The sequence below is a fragment of the Ambystoma mexicanum genome, chromosome 8, assembly GCF_040938575.1.
Source record: "Ambystoma mexicanum isolate Mex_15411 chromosome 8, UKY_AmexF1_1, whole genome shotgun sequence".
In the NCBI taxonomy this organism is placed as follows: Eukaryota; Metazoa; Chordata; class Amphibia; order Caudata; family Ambystomatidae; genus Ambystoma; species Ambystoma mexicanum.
Genome location: NC_090929.1, coordinates 354,686,434 through 354,709,500, shown reverse-complemented (window position 1 = coordinate 354,709,500; position 23,067 = coordinate 354,686,434). Strand labels below are relative to the sequence as shown.

General features: G+C 45.1%; 1 protein-coding gene across 6 annotated transcripts in view; it reads left to right on the top strand.

Moving 5' to 3' along the window:
- The window catches only part of FKBP15 (FKBP prolyl isomerase family member 15), a 2,419,492-nt gene that overhangs the window by 2,074,026 nt on the left and 322,399 nt on the right, over window positions 1-23,067 (top strand). For all 6 annotated transcript variants that reach the window (XM_069609812.1, XM_069609811.1, XM_069609809.1 and 3 more), the window contains one exon: window positions 14,020-14,157. In XM_069609812.1, coding sequence (XP_069465913.1) covers window positions 14,020-14,157 — 138 coding nt within the window. The remainder of the gene's footprint in view (window positions 1-14,019; window positions 14,158-23,067) is intronic.

The following is a 23,067-nucleotide window of genomic DNA, read 5'->3' as shown; positions in this document are numbered from 1 at the left end:
CCTCGGTGGCGAAAGAACCTTCGGCTTCTAAACCTATCCTCAAGTTCTTAGCGCCAACAGTCGGCAACGGTTCATTTGTGCCGCTGGGTCTTCTTTGACTCGATGCAATCCATATTTGTGGTTGATGACCCAGTCGACTCTGTTTACACAGTAGCCGGTGGTGTTGATATTTTTGGACGACCAGCCTGATTTATTGGCCCTAGCTCAGGGGTCTACAAGACGCCAGTGGTCTGGATACTTCCCTTGATCTTGAGTTACAACAGAATCAACCCTATACCCATGCTAACATCAAGTTCAGAGATCTGGCTCACAGGGTTGTTCACACCCTTGGGTTGAAGGCATCTCCACCACACCTCTTCAGGAGTATGAGCTCACTGATATTTTGGACGAGTGACCATCAGTCGAGCATAACATGCCATTCAACACAGCCATTGCGGAACATTTAGCCTCCTTGTGGCAGCACCCTTGTACCATTCACCCTGTGAATGCCATTTTTACATGGAAGTATAGGCCGACAAGAGGAGACCCTTCTTTCCTCGTCATGCACCCTTCCCCTCAAGGGTTGGTTATACAGGCTACAAAAAGAAGAGAAGGATGGGCACCACTAATTAATAAATCAGTAATAAAAGAATATAAATAAAATAGTTGGTCCAAAATTAATCGTAAAAAGAGTAATTGCCAATGCATTTCGGAACTAAGTCCGTCTTCAGGGCTGGAGACTGTAACAAATTATTGTCTGAATCAAATGGTAAACCTTCCAAATGTACAATGGCATTGGTGGTGTCTGCCAGATAAGTCGGTGTGCTAGCTGCCAAAGGTTTGAGAAAGTAATCGATGTATTTTCCTAAAGGTTCTAAAATGGAACCACAGAGCAACACTATCGGTCTACCGGGGGGGGGTTTGATATGTTCTTGCGAATTTTTAACAAAATATAGAAAAGGGGAACCTGTGTCCCTTTGCCAGTGACGAATTGAAATTCTTTGGCACTCAGAAACTCAGCATCTTTCGCCCTTGTCACCAGGGCTAGGATTTCTCTTTGTATTGTCTCTGTAGGGTCCCCTCTAAGTTTGAAATAGAAGTTGCTGTTATCTAGTTGTCTTAGTACTTCAGAATCGTAAAATGAACCATCACGAACTACCACCCCTCCGCCTTTATCGGCCTGCTTGATGATAATAGAAGTGTCTCTTTTAAGCTCTTGAAGACAAGACCATTATTTTTTTTAGAGAAGTTGTAACATCGATTAAAATTTGGATCAGCTTGATCAGAAAAAATAGAATGGAAATCCCAAAGGACTGCGTGTTCAAAAGTAATTGTTTCGCTAGAGACCATCTGCGAGGAAGGCATAAAAATCGATTTAGGCTTAAATGGAGTGTTATTAATATCTAGATTGATACTGTTTGCTCCAAAGTGGTCTTTTAACCACATTTTTCTAAAGAAACTGCGAAGTTCCAATTCGAGATCCATTTGACTAGGATTACGCATAGGAATGAAAGAAAACCCTTCTCGAGTACTGAAATTTCAGTAGTAGTGAGAGTCAGTTTAGAAATGTTGTATACTGCCGATGCATTAGTTAACGTTGGTATGATCTCCTCCTTGTCTGAAACATGTTCTCTATAGGGGGGGGCCTGCATCGGCAGGAGGAAAAGGGAGGTTCGGAGGAGGAAAGGCCTGATACGGGCCCTGTGGTACATACATTGGCATCTGCATGCACTTTTGATAATGCCAGTTTCGGTGTCCTCTTCTGCCTCTTCGTAAACCTCTATTCCATTGGCGTCCTCTTGGGCCACGTGTATTTTGGTTGGGAAAAGATCCACTCCCGTCCGAGGAGCTGTCTGGAAAAGTAACACTTTTTCTATAATGCTGGGGACCCTGGTTGGGATAGGACGGCTCATTCCACAGGCCTGGCCCTGCATAGTCGGGGCTCAAATAGGGATACACATTCTCCTTAGAGAAAGTAGAAATATCTTTAAGTTTGTCCATCTTTTTAGCAGTGGTAAGTTTGATGAACTCTTTAGCATGCTTGTCTATCAAGTCAAGCTTTTCTTTTATGTTTAAGATGGTCGTGTCAAGGGCAAATTCTGTTTCTACTTCATCAATTTCATTGCCAACAAGTACACTTTTCTTGAGGGCTGTATTAATCGTTAATAGCATCCAGTCTCTACTGCATTTCGTGCCTATCCCCGAGAAAGCTGTTTTATATTCTAAATCGTCGACAAAGAGGCAGGGTTCATTCCTCACTAGGAGTCCCTGCGGTAAGATATTTTTTTTAAGGTATTCGGTAAGTAAATGCCCATGCATCTCAGTTCTAAATTTCTTCTTTCTCAATTTGAGAATGTCTTCGCTAGTAATACCCATATTAGGTTCTTCTCCTATGGTCTGAGTCAATGACTCGAAAAAATAAGGTACGCGAATGGCTTCTGCTAATTGTTCATCGCTAAAAGAATAAGTATCTGAAGCAGCCATGATAAAATTAGTAAATATACAGCAAAGCAAAAGCAATTAGGGGCTAAGAGAAAGGAAAAGAGAAAGAAAAAGCTTTCCCTTGAAATTAGCACCGTCATCACATTATGCACTTTATTTGTGTTGTATGGTATATTTATGTATGAGCTTTAATCTATTTAATAACTTTTTAATGATTCTGATTAAATAAACAAATTTGTATTTTACAACTTCGTTGTGATTTATATGCAGTGATCTGCGGTGTTGACTGAGGGACTTTTCCCTACACTTGTTGATGGGAACATGTCTTTTTAAGTGTACTTGCTTTCTAATCCGCTGGCTTGACCTTTGTTTATAATTGTAGTTGCTTCCCCTTTTGCCAGCGAAGTAGGGGATACCCATCTATTGTATTGCTAGCCACATTACAATTGGCATATTTATCAGACATCTCAAATGGATGTCCAACTCAAACTAAAGCAGTGTAGCCCTGTAGGTGTCTAGATTTACTATTGACAATGTGAAGGTCCCCAGAGAGGGCCCGTACATCCTTTCACATGTTTAATGTAAAATAATGTGGGATATTGTATAACCAGCATATTGAAAATTCTATGATGGGGTTAAATGCATTTGTGATTATTATGATTGCAGCATACCGTGTCGCAATATGATGTGTAGCATGGACTTCTTTATGCAGCAGGCTATGCATTGCATTCATAAATTCGTAGCACCAAGGTTGTAGGACTGTGCATGTATCTAAGTACAACATTGAGTCAAGTACTATCAACTGATTACAGAGATGAATTGCAAATTACACAACGAATTGTGAGAAATACAGATCCCTCAGTGCAAATCTCTAAATTGTGGATAGCACAAATTAATGGGGATGCAAATCAGTCACTCAAGGCTAAAGATAGCAGTTGAAATAGATCTCTTCGTTAATGCTCCCAGGGGCCATGTTATCGAGTCGCTCTATCCAATAGGTTTCTCTTTGATCTAGTCTTATGGCTAGGTTCTCATATACATTCTGCTTCATAATCACCTCAACTATCTAGAAGCTTATCTGCAAAATATTGTATTTCTTCTCCACCCAATGACGGACCTCAGCTGAGTTCATGTTCTTGTTTCTGAGAAAGGATCTATGTTCGTTCCACCTCAGTTTGCCTTGTCATTTCGACTGTCCAACATAATAAGCCCCACATGGGCATTTAATTGTATAAATAATGTCTGCAGTGTCACATGTTGCAAAACTGTTGATCCTAATCTTCTCTCCTGTTCTAGGATGGTTGATGGTGTTCCCCTTCGTTACAAAGCCACAGTTGCTACACTGTAACCACAGAAAAATGCATTTTCTTGTTGGTAGAGGTTGTTTTCTCACTGGTCTTGTTTTAACAAGACATTCTCTGAAATGAGTGGTTCTTTGATACGCGAATGTGGGCATGTTTTGGAACAAATGTTCTACTCTGGAATCACAGGTCAGAGTCCTCCAGTTCATTTTTATCACTTATTTGATCTGGTTACTTTGTATGGAGTGTTGTGAAACATATACTAGAGAAGGAGTAGCTTTCTCTTTTCTTCCCTCTGCAGGAAGTCCTTTGTGTTGTACATTGGTTTGTTGATCAGTGGCTGTTTTGATCTCTGTCTTGTAGCAGCGGCTAAGAACATCTGTCCCATCTTATTTATTTTGTTTTGGCTTCGCTAGGGGTGCAAACAAATATAACGTATTAATAACCCAATGTTTCTTTTTGGCCGCCATTGGGGTACTTCTAATTTTTGTAAGTTCTGCTTTTGGGGATTTTGTTTTTGGATCTTTATTTTGTATGGGAAACCACAGGGCAAAAAAAAAGAAAGGTGTGGCAGTTTTCCACTCGTTTGTTCACTTTGAGCTCATCCCAGCACCCTCCATGGATGTTTGAACTGGCCCAGACCAGTTCCTGGGCCTTTTCTAGCCATATCGCATCTTGTATAAGGGGAAGCTGTATTTCTAATGGCTGGCATATTCCCACAGATTCCTCTGCTGAAGATATTCAATTGCCAGTGCAGCTGGTCTCTAAAAACATTTCTACACCAGCAAGGCTGTTTTGTGCCTCTGCGTCGTCTTGTCCGTTGCTCTATTCCTCGACTCCGGAAGTGACAAATCCTCCTGTGCAAATAGAACTCGCAATGTCCCATGGCTTCAGTTCCTTTTTTTCATGCAAGGTGCTTCAGACATTTTTCTCTTCCTCACACATTTTTATCTTACAACACAGCATGTTGTCGTTGAAAGCTTCAGAGTTCAAATGTTTCAAAGCCTTCACTTGACACAATATTGGCTGAGCCAATACTAGTTTCTGCAGCAGTTCTCCAGCATCCCTTGGTCATGGTCTTCTACTGATCTTTTTCAACTCCAGTGTTCGACTTGCTTCCTGGGTCCAACTAGTCTCCTATTCAGAATCTGGGCTGGGGGTGGCAATCCCAGCCCTCCAATTAGGACACTTGCAACATTCAAATGTGGAAGTGGCTTACCAATAGGCCTATCAAATCTGCCCAGAACAATCCAAGCCCTGGGGAATATGGCTTGGGGGCAGACAGCCCGCCTACCTACTTTGTGTCAACTCACACACAAAGAAGACGCTTTGCACGCTTCTTGCAAGACGACTGCCAAGCTGCTTGAAGTAAGGGAACCCTCCCCTATCTGGCAAGGTAGAACAATGGCCAACAAAGGACAGGTCATCTTGAACAGAACTTGCAACACGGCAAGAGGCCATTTTGAGTATATGGTCCTTTTGATTACATTATTGCGGCTAAAAAGGCAGGGCATGATAATGCACCCGCAAAAAGGGTAAAAATGTAACCACTCCCTTTAGCCTGTAAGATGATGTCTCAAAAGTATGCAAGAATCAATAAGGTGTCTCACTCACTAGTCCCGGAGATCTGTCAGGTGGCCATCACTTTTGGATCCAGTTCCTGGGGGTGGACCAGAGCAGGAGGATTACCTGGGTGAGGGGTCTTTGGGCATGGGACACTGGATGATGAGACGCTGTATCCCCTTCCTTCTAACACCTTTACCCCTTCCTACCAGGTAGGATATTTGGGAACTCTACTCCCCCACATCCCCCTTTTACAACACAAACACTTTATTTTATTTGTTTATTTATTGTTTGTTTGTTAGGCACTTATACAAAAAAATGCATTCTGTTTCAAAGGGCACACAGGGTAGCAGGGAGGGAACATGGGATAGCAGTACAATTAAATATAAAATGCAGAGCGGGAAGGGACAGCCAAACCTACTCTGCCTTGTGAATATTCAGAACGTGCAAGTGCAGGAAGCAAGAGGGCAGTGGTGTCCTTGCTGGAGGTTGAGCCACACTCGAGGGTGAGCCGCAGATGAAGTGCAATGTATGGTACGTGCTATGCAGCCAGGCAGTGCGTTGGGTGGAAAGTGCAAATCTCCAGTGAGGAGGGTGTGCCGAGTCAAGTACTGAAGGAGGACAGATGCTTGGGAGATTGGGTGTGAATGGTCAAAGACCCAGAGGATGCACAAGTGTCCAAGACACCAATCACAGCAACTATGGGATTAGCAGAGGAAGGAAGAAGGGAAGGAGGAAGAAAAGAGGAGAGTCTTGAAGTGTTTTCGGAACTACAAAAGGTCCTACTCAAGACGCAGTGGGAGGGGGACTAACACCCGAGCAATATACCGGACGTGTCCCAATGCAATGGTCAGGCAGTAACTGATCATCACACACAACTGCCTTCCATTACACTTCCCCAAACACATAAAAGGCAAAACACTCTGAGCGAGGCAAAGCACACGAGGAATTAGCAGTTATGAGGCAGCAGCTGAGCAGGAGAAAAAAAAACAGCAAAACCGAAGGGGTTCGCAAGGAGGAAAAGTCCCTTGACCTTTTCCATAAGGAACCGTTACTTTCCAGAGATCTCAATAATAGAAATCGTAAGACCAGGAAACTAGGCTGAAGAATCCTGCATTGTGTCGGAGATACTCCGGGCCCTCCCATGTCAATAATCAAGGCGGGTAGAATCACCAGCTGCCATGGTTCCGACCTTGGCTCCAAAAATAAAGCAGCGTCAGGGAAATCAACACAGCTGGTTAGTTGGGGAGACTGATAAAAGACCTGTCTGTGTTGAAGCCAAGGTTTCAATCAGGAACATTGTATTGCGAGCGCTGGAACGAACATTGTTAAAACGCGTGTGATAAGAGGCGCAAGTGAAGTTGAACTGCTGATGAGTGATTGAACTTTAAAGCAAAGTACAATACCTTTGACAGAGTGGGTCGGCACCGTGTGGGTGCTCAATCGAAGGTCTCTGTAAGGTACCCAGCTGAGAAGTGACGAAAGTAGAGAATTTGGTCCGAACCTGGCAGACGGAGATCAATTGAAAGAGAACGAATAAATGTGAAATGAAGTGGTTCTGTGACGGGTCAAGCAAAATTCTGCGCAGTGTCGTAAGTCTTTGATTTTTATGAAGTAGAGAACGTTTGAAAAAGTAAATGGATTTGGTGGTCCGAGCCTGGCAGAGGGAGACCAATTGAAAGTATTGTGTTAAAGTGGGTCTGAGCCCGGCGGAGGGGCACACAGGGTGAACAGTAAAACACCCGAGAAGTTGTATAAGTAAAAATCCTGAGAAGAAAGGAACTTTAATGTTTTGTCGTGTTTCATTAGGCCCTCTAAAATAAGAGACTTTGAATGGCAAAGAGACTTTGATACAGAAGGCCCTGATGTGGAAGTTTGGAACTGCATCCTCGTGGTAGAGAACCCAGAGTGTGCGCTAAGCTTGAGTGTGCCACCTTGTCCCATGCTAAAAACGTGGGGAAGGGAAGCCAACGGCTTGAATATCCTGACATATAATTTCTTGAACACTTTTCTTTTGCATAACATTGTTTCAATGGATTGCTTTTCTCCCGCAGATTCCTCATCTTGATAGATATCTCTGTACAGCTTTGCTGCTCTGAAACATTTCCACAGGGACTCGGCTGTCGATCATCGATCTGTCTTGCACTGTGGACGATGGTCGGCTCCTGAAGTGACGGCGCCATACGTATACCACGTCACTATAACCAATGACTCAGTTCCTTTTTTCCATGCGCTCACACGCTGTATCAGGAACTTGCTAGTTTTTCACTCAAGGTTTTTCAGTAAATCTTTTCGATTTACCTCAGCGATGTCTCCGCACTGCATCTCGGCTTTCAAGCAGTGCTCTGATTGAGAGGCCAAAATGTCAGTGATAGACCCACATGACCTCTGTTTGTGGTGTTGGAGTTCCACTCACAACACAGAGCCGACACAGAGGCCTGGGCCGACAGTCACCGAAGTCTCTGACACGGTCTCTCGTCTGGTTGTCTGAGGCCAAGACTGAGTAGCCCACTCGTCCTGACGAGAGCCCACACTGCAAGAAAACAGAAAAGAGGTCCCACTCCAGAAGTCATTCCTCATTCTCTTCCTCACAGAAGAAGAAGCAACACCACCATCGGCGGGAATCGGATTGTTCCTCGGAACGAGGTTAACCCTCTAAGGGACCGACCACTCGGGAAGAGTGGGATTTGTTTAAAGAGGAAATGCTTGGCATGTTTCGTCAACAGGCGGCTGTCGGCACAGCTCCCAACCCCCAACCAGCAGACCTTGGCAGCAAAAGCGGCGCTCGATACCCCCTACACTTGCCAAAAAGTAGACGCCTTCGGCGCAGACTGTGCTTTCGGGCTCTTTGGCCTACAAGGCCAATGTGATCTGACACCCAACAACCTCCCCAGAAACAAGAGCCTACCTACCCTCAGGATCAACGTCTTGTTTTAAGAGCCTAAACCCCAAGGGTTCATGAACAATTTTGACACCCCTCACGAGTAAGAGGAAAAGGATGTGTAACATCTGTGTTCCCCCCCCCCATGATTTCACAAGTCCCACGTTCAGACTGCCCAGCAGCTGTGTTTCCTGAAAGAGCAATATTTTGGCACCCCGCCGCTCGATATGGACGACGACCGTGCACATTTTTGCATAGTTAAGGCCCCTGATGTGCCAGCTAAGGAGGGTACAACTATCTGGCCTATAACCTTCGCCATTAGTCTTGCTGACAGCATCGCTTTCCATCGCAACTGACTGACACTGGCTTAACCCTTTGGTGCACTCAACATTCACAAAGCCAAACACATGAACTTTTTTTCCATGAACCTTAATAACTCCACTCTCCTCCCCAGACCCTTGTCCCGCCACCTCTATAACTCCCATCCTTCCCCTTTTCAAGACCATCTCTGCTGCGGACATCACCCCCGCCCCCACTGCCAAAACCCAACCAGGCAGTGACCGCCTCCCAGCCTCCCCAAACAGTGCTATTAAACATTTTAAACAGGGGCGCCTACCAAGGGGCGTTGGACACAGCAACCACTTACAAACCACATACATCAGCTCTCCCTTCTAGGAGGAGAAGGCCCTTCACAAAAGGATATTAAGCAAATGTCCTTATTTGTTACATTATGTTGTCACACCCCGTTGTGGGGTCAAGCATTTCCAATTCATCCTGATACCAAAAACCAGCCTATCTCGCAGACCGAAAAGGGGTATACCACATATTGAACAACCACACTTGAATAACCAAGACCCTCAATGCTTAGGCAAGGACTCCACAAAGACACCAACCTCAGCTGTGTTTGTAAAGAATAGTCTTATTGTCATGCACACCTCTCAACTTAGATGGATACAACATTGCATACTGTATTTGTTTATCCCGTAGGAGTTTCTTCCCTGCTAAAAAGGACAAACGTTATTTTTTGTACTGTTGGCGTAAGAACTTGGAAAAAGGATACTCTCACCCCCTCATACTGTACATAACCTAATTCCTGTGCTCTTCGCAAGATGATGTCTGTCTCGGTAATTTAAAAGTCTCGCAATGATCCGGATAGGAGTTTGCCCTGGTCTCGGGCCTGTCTCGAAATTGTATGTGCTCTTTCCACTAAGAACTGGGGTGACAGCTCCCGGTCTCGAAGCACCTCTTTAAAGAAGGTTTCCATAAACTGCTCCATATTGTGTGATGATATTGATTTTTCTCTCCCTGTAACCCGGACATTGTTATGTCTGGATCACGCTTCCAAATCTTTGTTTTTGTCTCAAATTTCCTTGACCACCTTCTGTAGACCCCGAATCGCAGTTGTAACCTAGCCACTCATATCCTCAAGCACGTCAAACCTGTGCCCTGCCTCTCTAAGGCAGCCGCTTTCCTTCTCTCTTGTATTTGGTCTATTTTATACTCCATACCGTTTAGCTTGGTGTTGACAGCGGCAAATCCAGTCTTCGTTTCAACTAGCACCAGACTCTGTTTTAAAGGACGGTCTGGCACAGGCGCTGTCAGAGCTTTATGCGGGTCGGAGCTTGTCGCAGCTTCACTCGCGGCCATTCTGGGTGAGGTCGATGTGCCCCTATGTAGTGCCAGGCCCCCCCTTCTGCATGAACTGCAGGTGGCCCTGCTTCTTGCCTCCCTTTGCCATTCATCTGTGGCAACCCTCCACACAAGCCAGTTTCAGTGACTCCTTAGGGGTTTCACTGCCATCCGCAGCCAGAGATAGTGTGGCACCTGGACGTCATCACACAGAAGGCAGTCGCACCATTCTAGGGTCTCGACCAACCACGCATCTACCAATTCCACTCCTCTTATAGCAGCTACTTTATGTCCCCAAAGAGGAGCACCTGGGGTTGTTTTCAGTTATAAACTTCACTCTCCACCATTTAAAAACGCATACATTTTAAGTGGAGAGGGCCCCTGTGCACACAGCAACTGCTCGTAGCCATCCGTGCAGACCCGCAAGGGGGCCACTTCACAAAGGTACACCAATCGCAACCTTGAGGCGCCTGCCGCCACATCCAGGTGGCATCCACGCACGTTTCATCTTGTATCGCTGTCAATTGCCACCAATTGCGCACCGTTGGTCATCCACTTTGGCTGCTGCTTTATCTTGCCCTCCTTGCGTCCCTCACCACCTCTCTGCAGTTCCGCGCCACCCTCCTGCCTGCAAGGCAGAAAGCTTCAGTGAGCGCCAGAGCCTCTATACAACCAGCATCATCTACTTGCACCAGTCTGTAAAGGGAGCGGCGCATGCACTACCTCACAGAGCTGGGGCCGGTCTCTGCAGGCTACCAAACGTACGGCTCCTGTTGCAGCAGGACCCCATGCTCGATCCAGGTGCGCAACTCAGCAGGCATTGCACAGAGAATGCCTTCAATGTGTCTTCTCCTGCAGCGCTATGCAATGCTTTCCGGGACTCTCCTCCTCGCTGCGACTCCCACCGCAGCTCTCCAAGTCCACATGCAGTTCCATCCGTCTGCCAGGGCCGCATTACCTATCCTTCAATCGGAGGCATGCCTGCCAATAGAGGGGTAAAGCGGGCCAGGTTCGCAGACAGTAGTGCCTCTGTTATTCCACCACTGTTCATTACAGCCAAGGAAACGTAGGGGGTCACTAACGTCTCCCGACCCCCCCAAAGCAGGTTGTAGGCTATACAGCCTGATTAAAGCATGCACGGGCCACCTCCTCCTCCGAGTCTGTAACAGCTCAAATGCCGGCAGCCATCTGGGTTGCTGGCTCTCACACACCCCCCACAGTATTTTATAGTTAATAAATGTCAACTTTTGATACTCGATTCCAATCACATACCAACGACAATAATTAACATTTGCTTAAAAGAATCACATTCCACCTACCCAATCCCACTTATACAAAGTTAATTCAAATTGCCAGAGTGGCCACAAAATGTGCAATCTTCTTCCATAGGAAAGTGAGATGGACAATGCAAGCTTCATGACACCCATTCACGAAAAGTGACCAAAGATTGTTTCAGGAAAAATACACATTCAAACCAGCTGATCTCATCAACACTTTTCGCTTCGTCAGAGACATGCAGGTTACCAAAATAAGTTGAGCGGACTCCAATTCCCTGTTTCCGCACAGTCTACAATTTCTAGCATGCCTTAGAATTTTTCGCCACGCTCCATGTATTTCCAGGGACTCTACTACATTAAATTGTATTCTTGGGTAATCCCACACTAGCGAGTTTTTACCCAAGAAATGGTGGATGTAGCTTGGCAAATGACCCCTATCTTGTATATACTCAATATAGAGAGCAGCATTGCTTTTACTGACCAAGTTCACAATCAGTTGTTCCTTACTCATAATATGAAGAATTGTTTTCGTAATGTGTTTATACTGGCTGAGTGGCATTGCAAGAATTTTCCTTCACATGCCACTTGTCAGCAATGGACTTAATGTTTATAATACAACTTGGGAATATGCAACTTGCTCGGGTCAGTAAAACTCCATAAATTAGTTGATTCAAAGAGACATCTACGGCATTTACAAGCTTCCAGTATGTAATTAGGAGGCTCAATTGAAGATTATACAAAATGATTGGATTGAGACCTGTGGCTCTATCTGAGCTCACTCATTATATTCCACAGTCTGAGTAGTATATAAAAGATTTACGGAGGAGGAACCATACTTGTGGAAATTCACTGATCGTGATGCTCAAAATATGTACATGAGATTCTGTACGAATGTGATTAACACTAACAAAATCATCTGTTTAAGAAGTGGACTGCCTAAAAGCTTAGCATTTTCTAAAAACTTGAACACCACATAAGATTTCAAAAACTTTTCATTGCAGCTCTTTTTACACAGCATATTTTTGTGTTGGGTAAATTTGTATACAATCTGGCAGCTATGGATGGGGAAAATCTCTGGTTTTATATGTTGGGGGATGGGTCAGTTTCTTTGTCACTTGCTATAGTTACATTTTTTCAAATGTGTGGGCTATCGTGATAATTATCTTTTTTGTTTCTTAAACATGCTAATGAATGTATGTAGGGCCATAAAAAAATTTTTTGGATCTAGTTACTTTTATTTGTCAATAGAAAGTGAAATGTATATGAATTTGTAACAAATGTTTTTAAGCATTTTGTATGTAATTGTAAAGGTTAAATTTAAACCGAACAAATTATTAAATAAATACAATTACTGCTTAGATGCCTTGTCAGGGCAAGATGCTAGCTTCATTCAAGGAGAGTTTTCTGGTTTAGATGTTGTCCCCTCGCTCTTCTCCCTCCTCTAGATTTAGGTACTGCTATAGGATAAGGATTAATGGGAGGAAAGAATCCATGAGAAAGAACAAATTACTGATTACTCTCTAATGTTCCTTCTGATATGTTCCTCCCACAGATTCCTTGTCGCTCTCCCAACCTGCCTCTCTTGGCAGATAGTTTGTACACCTCATCTGTTCTGCAGTCCCTCATAGGTGGAGTGCTATGACAAAGGGGGGAACTGAGGTATTGGGGTGCATCGTGTCTGCATCCACTGGCCTGATGTCAAGTTAACCATGGGTCAATTCACAGTGCCAGTTGGAGACGCGATGTACCCCCGATTGTAAAAAAAAAAAAAGTTTCCAAAGGCAGCTGACACAGAATATCATAAATGAAGAATCAGTGAGGGGAACACCCATTAGCAAGAACATTATTGAGAGGTAAGTAATCTGTTCTTCTAGTCTATCACTGTCCATTCTCTAAAACGATTTATCCGTCAGCCCCTCTACGGTTTACTTATACTGCCCATTATTTTACATAGTGGGAAAAGGAGTTGATGGGGGTGTGGAACCTAGCACAAGGACGCACATGTACTTGCACTTTCACACTTCTTGTTTTTGCCTTATGTTTCTCAGCACCCATCCTAGCTGTGATTGGTATCTCACTCATAGGATTGGTGGCAGGGCATTTTACTTGCAGTGCAAAATCCACTACATGGAGTACAATTACTGTTTGCTAATCTTAGAAATCCGAGCACATTATGCCCAGGCTCATGGCAGGCCCTCCTTTATTGCCCTTTTGACAAAAACATTGTGTCTTTGGTGTGTCTACAATTTTGGTGCATAGTATCAGTGTTTTGGACCGCTCTGGGAGAGACCGTCTAGCATGCCAGTCAACTTTAAGACTGCAGTAAAATCAGCATGTGGACTGGACTGCAGATGAACAATGGAGGCAGCTTGTGCAAGGCTTTCTTGCGGCCAACAATATTTGCAGATCAAGCTAACATGTGGCTATGAACATTACATGGGTGTTACTAACCCAGATTATGCCGATACGCTCATTTATGATCTTAGAGCGGAGACTCTACGATTGGCTTCTTTCAAGAGAAAGGGGAGTGGACAAAATTATATCAGATGCTCGGCATGTGGGGCAAATATCGGTCTGTTCTTCCTTTTGTTTTGTTCTGCCCTAGCTATAAGGATTTTAGCGCTATGTGCTTAAATCCAATCCTCAATTTGAAAGGCATCCGAAGGGCATCAGACGCAATGGACTTATGTAGGAAAAGCGATGATCTTAGCACTATTTTGTTGCTAGATATTTGCACCTGGCTTGGCTAAGAAGGTTGAGTATGGAGGGGTTGAACCTGTTGATTGTTTTAAACTGCTTTTAAATGTAATGTTTTTATATTGTCTCATTGTATATAATTCTGATTTTAATTGACATTTTGTATGGAATATATTTTGCTTTGATGGCACAAATGCTGAATAAAGTTATATCATCATCTATTATACTTTTTATTCCGCCTCTCTCATAGTATGCTGGTCTTCAAACTCGCACAACTGCTCTGAAGGAACATTATGAAGAGCAGGTGAAGGAATTGGAGAAGAAGATAATCTCAACAAACATCTCGACCGAGCAGACTGTCTCTCAGACCCAAGACACGACAGAAGAGGTACGGGATGATTAAAGTAAAATAAATGCCAAAACACTGAATTTCAATTAGATTAAATCTGTAAAGAGTTGGATACCATCATGGGTATGCCATATTATATGTACCTTTACCCAGCTACAGGCTCATAGGTTGTATTTATAAAATTGGCCCCATCATTCTCTTTTAAAATGGCTTTCTGTGGGTGTACTGTATTGGTTCAAGAAACCTGGATTAATCAACAATAGCTTTAATTTCAAGGTGTTGGTGGATCAGGCAGAATTGGGTAATCATGTTTGAGTAATTAGACAGAATGGTATTTCCAGAGCTCTCTACATTGGTTGATAGAAAAGCAGTGATCCACAAAATAAAATTCTATCGTAAAGACCTCTTAAGTACTCAGTATATGGAAATACATAGTTCAAATTGGGCCTTTCACATCCCCATGCAAGTCAGTGAATGATGAACACTGTGACAAATCCCAAGGAATCGTCACTGCTTTAGATGGGTAAGCTGCTTCTCATGAGGCCAGACTGGTACCCAATAGTCCCCCTGGGGTTGGTACTCAGTAGGAGGATCTCATGGAGAGGGAGGACCCCATTGAGAGTAATAACCAATCCGGGAGAATGCAGTATCCCTTCAACCCTTCCACCTTCCCCCAAAAAAACGTCCAATTCCACACTACCTATTGCCCGGTGTGCAGTCAAAATATTGAAAAAAATGTCAAAAGACAAAAAAGTTGAAAAAAAAAACATCGAAAAAAAAAGTCGAATAATTCATTTTTATTTAGATTTCTTTTTTGGCTCTCGTATGTAAAAAAAAAAAAGGTAAAAACAAAAAATAAATGAAAAAGGGGGTTGGGGTGGGGGGTGGGGAACCCCCCCCCCCCCGGAACCCCCCCATTTCGAATAAAAAACGTTATAAAAAAAATATTCAACTTTTTTTTTCGACCTTTTTTTGTTGATATTTTGACTTTCGACCTTTTGTTTTTCGATGTTTTGACTATGAACCCCTATTGCCCTCATGTGTAGCATATTCCAGGTAAGAACTACTGGGATAAGGGGGAGGCCACAAGTAATGACGATCGCTGACAAGAACTAACGCACACGCTGTGTTTTGGATGATTTTATTGGTGAGCTGTCATTCAAAGGTAGAGCGGGATGAGAACGAGAACAGGAGATGGGGAAGGATACCCGCTGGTGACAGAGGTCGGAGCAGGGAAGAAAAGCTACAATGGAACTGCAGAGGTGACGGGTGGATGAGCCCGGTGAGCAAGGGCGTACGACGAAGCTGCTGGGAGACCCCACGATCAACCAGAGGGTGACAGATGAGACCCTGCAAGTACTAAAGTGGCTAATCCCAGGGTTGGGGCGACCCAGAGGGTGCAGAAGGCCAAAGCAAAGTAGAGAAGGAATCTTCACTGGGGCAGAGACACCAAGTGAAGGGTGTCTGAGGCCCATATTGGGAAAGCATATCCCAAATAGTAGCAATAAGAATATAAACATATGTACACGTAGTACTCGCAGACCTTGGCAGGGGTGTAAACCAAGGCTGTCGGTGAAAGTGAAGACCAAGAGAAAGAATGGTGAGAACGAGGACATTGAGTACCCTACTTAGCAGGAAAGTGGGCCAAGGAAGGCGGTACCGAGAACAGGGTCTAGGACCTACAGCAATTGAGAGGAAGACCAGCACAGTTTGGAAGAGAGAACTGGGCTAATCTTACTTGTCGCAGTACCTGGGAGCCGGGTTGTCTCATAAAGGGTCGGGACCCTCGGCACAGCTTGGGAGAGAGAACCAGGCACATAGTCCTCGTTGCAGTACTTGCAAGCCTGTTCTGCTCACAAAGGGTCTGGGAACCCTCAAGACGGCTTGGAAAAGGTGTCCAGGCCATCCTTCCTTGTCGCCTGGCCAGGGAGTCAGGCCTGCCAAGTAAAAATAAGGACCTATTTTGACCATTGAGGACACAAAGACAATTCTGGATAAAGTTGGAAAGACTCCAGGGAAAGAGAACCAACCCATTGAGTCTTGTGGAGCTTATACTTGCTTTTCTACACCCTTTTGGAACTTTTGTTTTGAAGTACAAAGCTGGGCTGCTGGCAGACTGCCAAGAGACATTTCCCTTTTCACCTTAAGTTGAGTTTAGCCTGTGAGGGATAGATTAGGATTTGGACACAGAACTGCGAACTTTACTTTGGACATCCTGACACAGACGGTTTCATTAGCTGGTTTTGTTGAGGCAGGGAAACCCTTCTTAGAAGTATGGTTAGGATGTCCAACATACACCAGTTGGACCAACAAGACTCTCACACCTGAGTGTTCCCTTATTAGTTATATTCACACATTGCGGTACTCGGGTAAATATGTTTTATGGGGGGTTGCTACTATTGTCATTATTTTCGCACTGGAAGTTCTGTTAGTGCTTGGTCTTTAAATAGCTACACATTCATTCCCTCTTAATGTTTTTGTCCTAGTGCAATGGGTGTTTGTATTGTTCTAGGCCCCCTTTCTGCTTGTATAGCTCACCTGGTAGGACCACAGATTTCTTTGAAAAGCACAAGAACAAGCAAAGTTTTTTTCGCACATGCACAACTCCTCCCCAGCACTGCTAACTACATAATGCTACTGGCACCAGTGACAATTCAATAACGTCTGGCTTTTGCATGCCAAAAGAACTTTAATTGTGGGAGTGTTTTTTCCTTGTGTTCAGAATTTGTCAAATTTAGATTTTGCTCATCTACAAGGTTTCCTTCCCCTTTGTTGATAATCCTTTTTAAGATTTAGATTAATGTTCTAGCCCCATAAGTATTTCATGGAACTGGTATTGTTAACACCCTATACTTATGGATTTGTGCGATCCTCTTTTGATCAGTGGCAAAAAGAAACTAATGCAGTGAAAAAGACTGACTAGTGATTGTTTTGTTCTAGTTTTTTAATGTTATTCGGTTCTGTCTGCTGCTGATTTGAATGCATTATTCTTTTATCAGTTCCCATCATGTTCCAAACTTTACTTGATAAGCTACTGCATGATAGATCTGTAAACTGTGTCTCAAATCTCCAAAGCAACGGGGAATACTGAGCAGGTATTATACGTTTACTCCGATCACCACGGATGGTAGCTAGACCTACTGCACGTTGCATGCCCCACTGTTAGGAAATGTTCTCTTTATGCAGCTTTCCCATCTTCTTCTGACAACTGTTGTACAACACCCACCATACGTTTGCAGGGTAAAGAGTGCAGTACCAGGGGTGTCTCTCAGCTCCCTGTCCCCCACCCCTTGATTTTATCAACCAAAACAGGTTTTAGGGAGCAGGCTGGTGGCTACTATACTTAAGTGTTTGTTTCACCCAGGGTGCAAGCCGTTTTACCACATTGGTAGCCGAGTGTACCATTTTGGCAGCCATTAGGGTACCAATGTTATTTTTTTAAAACATTTAAAAAAAGATCCTGCTTATTCCAAGTTGGCCGCCGCAGCATGAGGCTGCACATCTCCGCTCCAGGCCATACCTAAAGGAGATGGAAGCAGGGGAATAAATGCCACCAAACGAGCCCCCACAAACTGCACAAGTGTTGTTGATAAAAATACATTCTCCGACAAAGGTTCTCAACTGGATGGGATCCGTATCATGAGGAGAAGCGGAGCAGAGAAGAATAGGTGCGAAAACGAACCGCCCGACATCCCACCACAGTGGAAGTGAAGATAGGGGAAGAGAAGAGGTAAACGGGCGGCCCCTCAGTTGAATGGGAACTGGATTGCAAGGTGAAGCGGAACAGAGCAGAGAAAATGCGAGTACGAGCTGTCCGACAAGCCCCCATGATTGAAATACAGATTGGGAGGAGAGGAGACAAGCCGGCGGCCATACCGGGTCAACAACTCCCAGCAACGCTATTAGAGGTGGACCGGAGCAGGAGCAGGGACGAGCACCAAGGAGGCAACACGTTGCTGTGGACCCCAGGAGACCTGGAAGCTCGGAGACGAGACGGAGTGCACCCCAGGACTCCAGATCTCGGGTACGCTGTCACGTGTAAGCAAAACTGAAGCGGCGCTGACGATATAAGGGATCCCTGGAGCACGGAAGATGGGGAGAAAGAAGACAGAAGCTGCAGTTATCACTGCCTGCGTGCCAATACTGGAGACATCGAATCACCTCATGCGAGGAAGGACTGACCCTGATGCACATGGAAGAAGGAGACGAACTAGCGGAATACCGGCCAAGAGATAAATCATCGGCTGAAGGCACCAGAAGATGGGAATGGTCAGTAGACAGGGGAAGGAAGCGAGATAGAGAAGTCAAACTGACTGTCCCTTACAAAAAATTAGGGGGTAAACTGGATTAAGAACTTGAATGACAGATACGTGCAAGGAATATGGCAGGGGACAAAGAGCATTGAAGAGCGGATTAATAATTTGTTAGGCTAAGAGGGAATGAGCCCGGATGCAGAGGAGGAGAAGGGGCTATCTTGGAAACCAAATCAGGGTGTATAATATCCTGGTTTGGGAAATTCCCGGGTTGCACCAGACCCAACACCCCGATTGTTGACAGGGGGGGTCTGAAAGGACCGAGGTCATGGACAAGTAAAGGGAAAAGGTGTTGGGAATGGGGGGAGGTGGGATGGGGGAGGGAGTTTGTGGAGTTGGAAAGGGGTTGTTAAATGGTACACAGTTTTATTTGGTCTGAAGGAAGTGGAGATGAAAGTAGTAAGAAAGAGTAAATTGGTATCCAGTTTCCCTGGGCATGGCTGAAATGAACATTGTGCGTACAGGGTTTGAATATATCGACAAAATGCCTCTCGATTCTGGGGAGACTTGTAGATCTCCAAGCGTCAATAGTCCTCCTCCAGGAGACGCACCTCCTCCCTGAGGATGAACGAAAAAATGTCACACAGAGCCTTCCTCAAGCAATATTATGCCTCCATTGGGACGAAAAATAGGGGAGTCGCAATGTTGATAGGCGTTAAAGTAACCTTTAAAAAGCGATTTCTCTACAAGCATATGGAGGGAAGGTACCTGGTCGTCAAGGGCTTAATAGTAGATAAAAATACTCAATAATGGTGATCTATGCCCGTAATGAGAGGCAAGACAAGACCTCTTCCTGAAAGAAATTCTTTATTTTTTTTTAACTTTTCTTTATTGGTACGAGGTAGCGGCAGGTACACAGCACATAACATGAACAGTTACATTTATATACTGAGATCTTACATTCTGTTTGAGAGGTTTTTTAGCGGGATGGATTGTTGGCCCAATGTTTTAGGTCAAGATTCATCACGACCAGTTACGCATCCAAGGGGTCTGTGTCCATGTAAGAGCCTTCAACTACTTATCAAACGAGGGGAGGGGGTGTCGTTTCTAACATTTTTTGGCCACCATAACACTTATATTTAAAAATGTAGACATTTTATTCAACTCGTCCACACTCCATATACCAAATAGCACAGCAATCAAGTCTGGGCCAACAGTGGTTCCCGCTAGCTCCGTGAGGGCGCCGAGAACTGCTTTCCAGAACGTGCCAATCGCATCACAGGACCAAAACATGTGTATGTGATCTGCATCACTAGATCTGCATCTGGGAAAAGTGTGCATCTGGTTATGTGTGAATTTCGCCACTTTGTTTGGTGTGTAATAAAGTCGGTTTAGGAGCTTGTACTGCATGCAGCGGAATCTAAAGTTAAGGGAGACCCTACGTGTGTGCAAGAACATTTTCCTCCATGTGTCATCTGTGATTTCAAGGCCCAGCTCCTCTGCCCATCTGTCCGTGGCCCAGGGGGTATGACATTAGCCCTCTTCATTAGCATCTTGTATAGGGAGGAGGTTATATCCCGGCCGTTAGCTGACTTGGCTATGCATTGGATATTTGGCAATTCAGGGGGCTTGTCAGGGTAGGAAGGCCACATATCGCGAACCGCAGCCCTTAGTCTAAAGTACTGCAATAGCTCCAATGCCGATCCCGAGTGGCCCGGGCGTCATGTCTGGGGCGTGATAAATTTACCCCCAAGGTATAACTCCGTCCATGCCTGGTAACCCAGGTCTAGCCAGTGTTGCGAAAGAAGTTTGTTGTGAGTGTGCGCGAGCCCTGGAAATTCCCAGATGGGAAGCCATTTATAGTACGGGCGATGCTCGGGCTTGGACTACAATAGGTGGTTCCATGCCATAATCGTGGTAGCTATGGGGTCTGACGAGGCTTCTGTCCAGTACGTTCGGTGGAGGATAAGGGACATGACATTTACCTCCTTGGCTGCTGCTTTCTTCAGCTTAACATGGGGGGGTGCAGTTGGATACCGTCTTCCAGTGTGTAGCATGTTTGGCCTGTGCAGCGATCCAATATTGGGTAAGATCAGGGGCAGTGAAGCCCCCTTTCTCACAGGGAAGAGTCATATGTTGCCACTTCTTGCGGACCGCGCCGGAATGCCAAAGGAATTGGGCGGATTTGGTATGTAGATTCTCAAAGTATTGTTTCCCTGGCCAAATCGGGACATTTGCAAAGATGTAAAGGAGTTTGGGGACCACTATCATCTTTATTAATGAGAGCTTTCCCACCAGTGAAAGAGGGAGATTGCGGCACCTTGCTATTTTGGTCTCAATATGCTGTGCCGTGGCCGTGTAGTTATTGGACAGTAGAGAAGATCGGGATAGGGACACCTGGACCCCCAGGTATTTGATACCCTCTGGAGACCAGCGGAGGGGGAATTCGCATGTCAGTTGTTGGGTTACAGGCGTGAGTGGGAATGTCTCTGATTTGGAGTAGCTGATGGTGAACCCAGAGTATGTCTCTATTTTTTTATGTCACATATGATGGGGTCAAGGTGTACAGACGGGTTTCTGATGAAAAGCAGTATGTCATCAGCATATCCTGTAGGCGTATTCCCTTGCAGGCGTGGGAAGCTCTGACGTTATCGGCCATTGGTTCGGTGACCAACGCAAATAGAACGGGGGAACATGGGCAGCCCTGGCGAGTGCCTCTATGTAGTGCGAAAGACGAGGAGGTGAGGGAGTTGACCAGGATCTTAGCCGTAGGATGTGTATATAGTAGTTTAATGTAGGATATCATATTCGGCCCGATCCCCATCTTTTCCAGGACTGCCCACATATATTGCCAGGAGACCATATCAAAGGCCTTCTGGGCGTTGAGTGTGACCGCCACCGCATCTGCGTTTTGATCAGTCCTGGACATTACATTGAAGAGCTGTCAGATATTTAGGCTTGTCAAGCGTCCGGGAACAAAGCCACTTTGATCTTCATGGACGAGATAAGGCATGATTGGGAGCAATCTGCTAGCTATTACTTTAGGAAATATTTTGGTATCCGTATTTGAGTGACAATGGTCTGTAAGACCCGCACTCGTCGCTAGGTTTGCCTGGTTTAAGAACAACTGTTATAAGAGCCTCCTGTAAAGAAAGGGGAAGAGTGGTCAGTCGGAGCGACTCTGTCCAGACTTCGAGTAATTTCGGTGCCAGGAGAGCTATGTGCTCCTGATAAAATTCTGAGGTGAGCCCATCGGGTCCCGGAGATTTGCCCTTCGGGAGGTCTGTGATGGCCTTAACTATCTCTTCAATTGTAATCAGAGCGTCAAGCTGTTCTTTGGTGGTTTGGGAAACGTATGTCATAGGAATCTGATCTAAGAGGTCACTTATGTCTTGTGGGTTATGTTCATTTTGGGGCGCATACAGGGCGGCATAACATTTGGAGAAAGTGTCAAGGATTTTCTGGTCAGACCAGTGTTGAGTGCCCTTTGTGTCTGTAATTCGGGATCTACCCCCCTCAGCGCGTACTAGTCTGGACAAGGTTCTCCCCGGCCTGTCCCCCTCGCCAAACATTTGTGCTGCAAATGGGCGCGTGTAATAACGTATTTCTCTCATGGCATGGGCTCCTCACCAAACGTTTGTGCTGCAAGTGGGCACGTGTAGTAACGTATTTCTCTCATGGCATGGGCTTCGGAGGTTTCCAGTTCCAATCTTATTTGTGCAAGTTTAGCCGGAGTAGATTGCGTGGCACATTCACGCTCAAGTTCCTTAAGCCTAGTCACCGAGCGATGTCCTTTTTAATGACCTTCAGTGCTCCCGCCTCCCTATAGATACACATACCTCTAATGTAAACTTGAAGGCCTACCAGCGAATTCCGTCGTGTCGTGTTGTTTATTGCATTCAAAGAAGATGTTTATATCTGCAAGTATTTCAGATTAAACACAATGTCAAGCAGTGCATCGTATTTGAAGCGCCAGGCCGAGCAGGTAGGTGGGTGTGTCCCCAGCTTAATCTGCACAGTCAGCGGAGAATGATCGGAGCGCTTACGGGCAAGTATCTGGAAATCCATTACTTTACAGATCAATCCACCCGATAGTAGAAACAGGTCGATTCTGGATGAACTGTCGTGTACAGACGAATAATATGTGTATTCCTTCATGTGTGGGTGAAGCGTCCTCCGGGTATCGTGTATGCCTAGTGACCTCATGTGTGTGAGCAATTGGCGGGCAGCCCGGGTCGTGATTCTGTGGGATCGTCCCTGTTCTGTCGAGATCATTATCCAATATTAAATTAATGTCGCCCTCCCCTTTCGCCCCCTCTATATAATAGGGACTCCGATGTCGGCTATGTCATTAGCAGCGTGGAACACAGCAAAAGCGAGCCACAATCAGAAGGAAGAAGGGATTCAGGGGCCGAGCCTTGCAATAGAGAGCGGGTGATATCTCACTTAGTCATTGTCCATCAGGTCATCAGCTGTGTCATTAATTGGTATATGCGCCTCTATGAATTTCACTGCTTCATCCGGGACCATGAAAAAGTAAAGTTTGTTGCGATGAGTGAGCTTCAGGCAAGCGGGAAACAGCATCGCGTATTCAGTTTTCCTCTCTCAACATTTTCCTGACTCCATTGAACTGCCGCCGCTCCTGCTGCGCTTCTGTAGAAAAATCCTGGAAGATTCTGATGATTTGCGAGTCGAG